The sequence below is a fragment of the Montipora foliosa genome, chromosome 12 (assembly GCF_036669935.1).
Source record: "Montipora foliosa isolate CH-2021 chromosome 12, ASM3666993v2, whole genome shotgun sequence".
Taxonomy (NCBI): domain Eukaryota; kingdom Metazoa; phylum Cnidaria; class Anthozoa; order Scleractinia; family Acroporidae; genus Montipora; species Montipora foliosa.
Window position 1 is genome coordinate 40,608,527 of NC_090880.1, and position 7,500 is coordinate 40,616,026.

General features: G+C 39.5%; 2 protein-coding genes across 5 annotated transcripts in view; both read left to right on the plus strand.

Moving 5' to 3' along the window:
- The window catches only part of LOC137979379 (CDAN1-interacting nuclease 1-like), a 14,543-nt gene extending 11,541 nt beyond the window's left edge, over window positions 1–3,002 (plus strand). Inside the window, exon 10 of one of the 2 annotated variants that reach the window (XM_068826630.1) lies at window positions 1–185. This exon is cut by the window's left edge and continues 1,424 nt beyond it. Coding sequence is in view for 1 of the 2 variants with exons in the window: in XM_068826631.1 (XP_068682732.1) it covers window positions 2,889–2,907 (19 nt within the window). In the remaining variant the exon portion in view is untranslated. Of the gene's footprint in view, window positions 186–2,888 lie in introns of those variants that run through there. The other variant, XM_068826631.1, reaches the window with a different exon arrangement.
- A 1,909-nt stretch (window positions 3,003–4,911) lies between these two features.
- The window catches only part of LOC137979411 (homeobox protein Meis1-like), a 49,115-nt gene continuing 46,526 nt past the window's right edge, over window positions 4,912–7,500 (plus strand). The window contains exons 1-2 of one of the 3 annotated variants that reach the window (XM_068826668.1): window positions 7,353–7,402; window positions 7,485–7,500. The exon at window positions 7,485–7,500 is cut by the window's right edge and continues 91 nt beyond it. The gene's annotated coding sequence lies outside the window, so the exon portion shown is untranslated. Of the gene's footprint in view, window positions 5,072–7,268; window positions 7,403–7,484 lie in introns of those variants that run through there. The other 2 variants (XM_068826667.1, XM_068826670.1) reach the window with 2 other exon arrangements.

Sequence of the window (7,500 nt, forward strand, 5' to 3'; positions counted from 1 at the left end):
GGTGGGTGCGTAAAGTAGGTCCACATCAGCTGAATAGCTGCCAAAACAAATAAATAACATACAAACAAGCAAGAAGGCGATACTTTGTCACGTCTTTTCAAAATACAAGAAATCTCGTAATGCAACTTCAGGTTACTGGACATCCCTCTTTTACAGGAAGTTAATAAAGAAGTCTTTATGCTTGTAAATTTTCCCGGGATATTTTAGATTAGTATATACCGGTACTAAAACAGTGGATAGCCTTAAAGGCGTACTCAGATTGGCTCCTCAAACACCGAATACTGATCCTTTGCTTTTCACCTCCGAGCAAATCGCGCGTGATTTGCGCCCCACAATATTCTAATCGTTGCAGGGATAAATGAGTTAAAATCATCTTTTTGTGCTTTATCATCGCACTGTTTTTGTATATACTAAAACAACTATTCACCTCGGTGTCAGTTGCTGGTGGTGGATATTTACTGAGCCGCAAAGCGGCGAGGTAAATATCGACCACTAGTTAAATATTGCATGAGTCTGTGGTTGTCTGTGGTGGTTATTTTTCTTCTGTGTCCTTCTTAAGTAAGCGACCACGACATCGGCGACAAAGAAAGCAATACACTGAAAACAACAGGTGTAATGTTGCTTCGCTGCGGGCGAAATGAAAACTGAAAAATCAGTGGCCTAGGCAGGATTCAACGGATTTCTTGCAGCTCAGCGAGGACAGTATCCGACCGGTGTTACGCGGGGGTCGTAGGTTCGAGTCCTTTTTTTTTTCAGTTGTCCTTTCAGTTTCGCCCTCAGCCAAGCAAACTCTTCATCATCTTTCCCACGGGCGCATTTACACCTTGAAACATTTGCAGCTGCAACAGGCGTTATGAGCAACAAGCGTTGTGGTGCTGTTCTGCTCGGGAATTTTGTGGATTGCCTTGCCATTCGCTCCCAAAAGACGACGTGAAAGGCCGGGCCAAATTTTAAAGAGATTTTATGGACGACGTGAACGACTAGGACAAATTCAACATCTTTCCTCTTAACTGCATACTCTGTTCCTGGTGTAGACGCGCGGAACGTGTTTGGGGGACACTGTGTTTTCACGTGACGTCACAGCGGTCATTTTGGTGTACCCAACTAATCCTCCGGGAATTGAGCTCTATTGTCACGCAAACATTTTGTTTTGCTTCGGTGGTAAAACAAGGTTACTGATCACGTGAGTGAAAACACTCCATACCAAGACGCGAGTGGTGTCGACGTTGGGGAAGGAGACTTCATGACGCTTAAAAAAAGTCATCACTCATCTAATATCGTGTATTTGTGGACCTATCTGGAACGAGTTGAAATACAACTGATAACGCGAATTGGGTTTTCACGCGAAACATCTGTCGTCTCCATCCATTCGTAAGCTCTCTGGCGATTTTCAGCTTATCACAAGTGAAAAGGTTACCGAGCAGAGAAAGTGCGCCTAAAAGAAATATCTTTGCTGCAGGCTATTTAATCCATTACATTTAAAATACGCCCGAAGCACAACTGTTATATTTTCCGCGTATGTCAAGGCAGACAATGGATTTTTAAAGTGCACCTAAATTCAAATAAGTTTGGTTGTTAAATTTTTCCACTTTGCTAGACGCATATAATTTGTCAATTTTTACGTCGACGATGTACTCTTTATGACCTTTTTATCTGCTGCATAGTCTTCATCAAGGTAGCAAAACTAGGAATCATTTGATCCTCGACCGAGCTAGCTTTTGGCCCGTGGCCATATCTGATTCCACTTCAAAAACAATTTTAGAACATTTTCGATGTATTAAAAATTCAGTCCCAAACAAAGGGAATCATCTCGAGGCTCTAGGGAATAGACATGAGGATTCGAGATCCTGATGCCTTTTGTTTAGGACTGAATTTTAAAGGCCCACATTCGCCCAAAAGTCATTGCGCACCGTGACTGAATTTCGTTTTACACGAAATTACCTAAATATCTGACATGTTGTTTCCCGCGTGATTCGCCTGAGTGCCTTTATCCAATCACATCGCGTATTTGGACAAGTCGTCATTTGAAAAACAAAAACAAACGACCGCAATGACTTTTGGGTGAAGGTGGGCCTTAAAGTGTTGTCAAAAAACTTTTGCGTTGCAAAGCAGTTTGTGACGTTAGATAAATAGTAGATCATGCAAGTCAGAGCTCCAATCCTGGACAAGATTGAGACACTTTTTACTTCCGTCTCCATATCGAAACAAATTATTGCCATGAAGGAAATCTTGTTGCAGATCCCGCTCTCCTCCCAAACAATGTTCTCCGCTTCTTCATAAACAATGTTGACTTGGGTGGGGAAGAGGGGAGGAGGGGGGGGGGGTGGGGGAGGGTATTATTGGGCCTCTGTTGTAGTTATTGTCCAAAAGGACAAACTTGACAAGTCACTTCAGTCTTGGCAAATGACTCTCAAGTGCAGCGCCTCAACGATTTTTGTCCAGGATTTTCGGTCGTTGATCCAAATGGCCTCTAGTTTTGCTAACCATACGAAAACGTTTGAAATCAAAATTTTAAAAGAACCAAGTTGACACAAAAATGGTAAAATGTGTTTGCTTTTGATCACGAGACATTCTGTTTACTGAAAATATTTGAGTGCACTTGAATTGATTATATTTTGTATTGACTTTGATCTCAACTTTGTTCTTATAAAAAGGCAAGTATATATGACATTTCTGACATTTCCGTCATTGAAACTGATCCTAGATTATGTTTTGACCCCGATATTATTGAAAGCTCTCAACTGTATGTTCCTGTTTATTTATTTTTTTTCTAAAAAACAGTTGTCAACTTTCCCCACGTTTATATTGAACGCTATTTGCGCAATATTGCGTACTGTAATATTTTTCAGACTAATCTTTTTCAAACTCTAGCACTTTTCTTTTTATAGAAGACGAATCTTTGACTGACGCTTGTGGACGTCTGAGCGACAATATTCAGTCGAAAAGTTTTGGCCTTTTGCCAGCCATAAGCAAGTGTTTGTAATCAATTGCTACATACCTGTTTCGTCGGTCAAATCGAGAACTCTGTCGGTATCACCATAACCGCATCTTTCCTTGATCGATTTTAACAGATTTACCACCATGCAACTTGGATTAAACAGAAGCGACTTCTGATCTCCGTAAAATATTGTTACAAACATGCTAATTCTTCAAGTTTGCATGTGAGTTATTTTCTTCAGAAGCGGTAGATATGAATATTCCTTCCCTGGCTTGAATCTCGCGAATTTCCTCCCCTGAGGAGCTTGAAAGGGACCGTCTAAATAATAACTAAAGCTGGCTTGCGTTCTGAAAGATCGACCCCTTCGACTGGTTCTCTGTTGACTCGCAAAATTGGATGACGTCTATTTCACAGTCGTTTGGCAACAACTTACGAGATGTTATGTTGCATTGAGATATTCTAGCCTCTTCGGTAGTACTGCCTGCCACCGAAACTTATCTTACTGGAGTTAAAAGGCGTCAAATTTAAGTTGGTAATGTCATTCTCGAGTCATCCAGACAATAGGATTTGCCTTCGTCTGGTTGTTATGGTGATTTGTTTCTTGATTAAAATTTCGCACTCGTTTTGGACAGCTCTTCACGAGCTGAAACGATAACTTTAATTAATTGTTGGAATTAAGCGACGATTGATTTATCGTGATATATTGGTGCACTGTGGTGCTTGTAATTATTTACTAACTTTTGCAGCTGAGATATTAAAAGACGCACATCCCTCTTGTGTGCGTTGTGAATTTGCAGAGGCACAACGTTGCCTTAGATCCCCCCCACCCATCCCTCCTTGAGTACGCATTGTTGCCGGTACTCTCTGTTCTCTCCCAAGACTGGGGAACTGCGGGTAAACCTGAAAGCCAAAGCATGAAAGATTAAAAATATTGTGGGCGACGCTTGAAAGACCGCCATCTTGGATTTTAGATAACCTGTGAGTGAGGAGACCCTTTACCAGTGCCCTCCCATTCTCGGTTTTCCCATGACATTGTTTTGTCTTAAACATTCTAATCGTCCGGAAACATGGCTGCTGATAACGTGACCAAGAGTTCCTCCTGGCCTTATTTCCGGTTTACTCCTGCCAGTCTTCCTCTTTCATCTTGAAACCAAGATGTCTTCGGTGGTCTCGAATTCAAATCCTCCTCGCTCTGTTTAAAAACCAGCTCGTCGCCTCCTTCCAGTTGGCTTTCTTAACGCGAATTGATTTTTTCCCCGTAGACGGCGTTACAAGTTTCAAGCTTAATTAAAATATTACCCTGTGTTAATATCGGTTCCTTATTTTTTTAACCAAATACACCCTCAAACATTCGCGTGCTTTGCAGGCTAGCCTTCTCAGATCCACTTAAGATGTCTATCTTCGTGGTTCTTTATTCGAATCGTGAAAGCTTAAGTACTCAAGGAAAAAAACCATGCCGGACGACACGGAATGATTCACCGGAAACAGGAGGAATGTTTAGTCAGCTGATGCCTTGGCAATGAATCTCGTTTTGGCAATAATTCAATGTCTATTTTTGCGTAATTGAAAGGGCAAATGAGCATTTGTCGACAATTAGATAGACGCCATAATCTTGTAATGCGTGTCCTTTTCAAAACTCGCATACGACGGACGTTTTAACAGCTTCTTTTGGTTTCATTTTTAACGCGTTAAGTTCAGGGGAAGACTAAATTAATTAAAACGAACGTCTTTATTTTTCTTCCCTTCTAAATTCTTATTGGCGCAAAAGCAGGTTGCTATCGAAAATTCTTCAATCATGTCCCTTGTGACAGCTTTATTGAATCGGCGAAATATTCATCGATGAAAAAAATGCTCTAAACCTTCAAATTCCTTTATCTGTCTTTTCGACGACTAACCAATTTGTATGTAATACTTACTGCATTAGCAACTCTGCTTGGTTACTTTAATGAGCCCCCCCGCGAAGCTCTTGGGGACACATACGTTCTATTAAAAACCGGTCAGCGATGTTTTGCATTTTGAAAGCTTTTGTTGGTGCTAAGGTGTCTTAAGAGCCGAGAATCAGGGCACACTGGATTTAATTGCTAAGTTGAGATCTCTCGAGAGAAGCAGCTCTTTGGCGCTGGCATTGCAAAGGTTTGTAAGATTACATCCGTACAAGGGTGATTTATACAGTGATCAATGCACTGACCTGAATGCCGTATATTTTGCAAGCAGGACTTTGTTGCCAAATTCTAATTAGTTTATACCGTAAACATTTCAAAATTGAAAATTGTTTCCAACTTGGGTGACATACAAGGTTGAAATACTTGTCAATTCTGTGTTGGCAAGGAACCTCTGGACATTATGACAGCTCTGGAGCTATCAGCTAATGAAACTGAAAACAGTCGTGACAGTCTTCGAAACCTTTTTTTTTTTTTTTTTTTTTTTCAAACAAATATTTGATGAGATGAACAAATGGCGGAAGCACTATAAATAAGTATTTTCACCAAGAATTTTTTCAAATATCATTTTAGTCAGGCAAATTTTTCTTTTGCTTTCTGTAAGTGGGAAAAACCTGATCAGTCAGTGGAAACAGTAATATTTTAATCAGTGAAATTTGCTATATTTGGCGACAACCTTTGCGAACATGTCAAATGGCTGGCGGTTTTATATTTTTACTTTGAATATAAATCTTGCTGGTTGTTAATATCTGTCAGGCTCGAGACCAATTGAATTTGCAAAACTGACAAGCTCAACTGAATTTCATTTCAGCCCACTGTTCAGTTGTAAGCTTGTCTACGTGAACAAGTTAGAGTGGCCAGTTTTTGAATACCTTAGTGCATTAACATTTTACATCAGAAGCTCAAAGACACCAACGAAAAACCTCAATTTGTGCTTGAAGTGAATATTCCACACACTGTCACGTTTATTTCAGTTCAACGATTTATTCTTCGTTCGCAGTCAGGTCCTTTCGACGGCGTGATGCAAACTTATGTAAACTTTTGCAAGCAGATGTGATGCGGAAGTCTGCAACGGAGTTAATACATTTTTCCTAGGAATTTCGGTTAAAATTTTTCTTCAATCGTCAATGTTTTCCATTTTGCTGAGAAAGACCATTAAAGCCATTAAAGATGTCAATTATCATGGGTTCGCGTGCAGGAGAACCTCGTGTATTGTAATGATATTTTATTGTTTACGAGGTTCATATTTCAAGACCCAATATCCACCTAACAACACATGTTCCACATTGACTCGCTACACTTGAAAATGTGGTATATTTTTAACATCATTAAGACAAAGTGTTGTATATGCACGGTAATACTAACTTGCCTCACAAATATTTTCCTTTGAGAAAGAAAGAAACTTTGAAGAAAGAAAATCGTAAGATGGCCAACCCGTGCAAAATACCCTGACTTTCTCACTCTGAATTATGGCTTACACCGTCGACCCTCTTTCTATAAACGAGAATCTAAATGGAATCATAAAATTATTTTGTTTTTGACTTAAGGCAGTTGGCGTTGTCGAAGTCTCCTTTTTTGTTTATTTCTATCTCAGTTTACTGAGCTAAACAGCTGTAATATAGTAAAATGTGGTTTCATGCTTTTTGTCAGATCATGTTTTAAGTCGCGGAAGTTCCTTGTTTGTGGATGCATAAGATCTTAAATTGCGACCATTTGTGTGTTATAGGTATAATGCTATACTATCCTGTGGTTTTTTTTTTTTTAATCTCTAAATTTTCTTGTCTGTGGGCAGATTAAAATGAAACAGTAGAAAGAATGAAAAAACCAGTTAGACCCTGTTGAGAATCGAAGGCTTCAGGCTCAGCACTGACTATAGAAATGAAAGCTACTTATGGGTATTTTTCAATTGTGAGTTTATTTTGGTGTACTCTTGCATCCCTTTAAGCTACCGAGCAGAATTTTTGCTGACTAAATGAAGTTCAAATGAGATCTTTCCATCAACAATGTCGTGTGGTTTTTGTTTCGACGCTCCCGTTGCATGATTCGGACCATTAAATGAGCGGGGTTGTTGCGCTCGTAATGTTTTTAATCCGCACGGAGAGGATAAAATGGAGACAGTAAACTGCAAGCTTTGATGCGTCTTAAAGTTATTATTTCGAGAGGAAATATTAAAAAGAAAAATCAGTTTAAACTGAAAACTTCAAAGAGAGACCTTTGCTGTTTAGGATCCAAAACCACAATTTACTTAATGCAGAAGTGACCGTTAGCGGAAGAGAATAGTTAATTTTTTTATGAAGCATGGTGCAAATGGCATGGCGTGCTAATTATTACTTGAAGCGTTTCTTGCACGCGATCAAAGCATTTTCACGCGAGACCACAGCAAGTTTGTTATGCAAATAACATTAAGTTAAATATGAGAGGGTGGAGTCATTTTGGCGAATATCTTATCGCACAGTAAAAAGTAACAATATCTTCGACCGAATTTCCATGGTACGACGAGATCTTCAGAGCCAAACATGTTAGGGTAAGCTTTCTTCCTAAATTCTGATTTCTAGGATTCTATGGGGACGTTATTTTTACTTTTAATTAATGCCCATTGTTTTAAGAATGAACCTGCTGGAA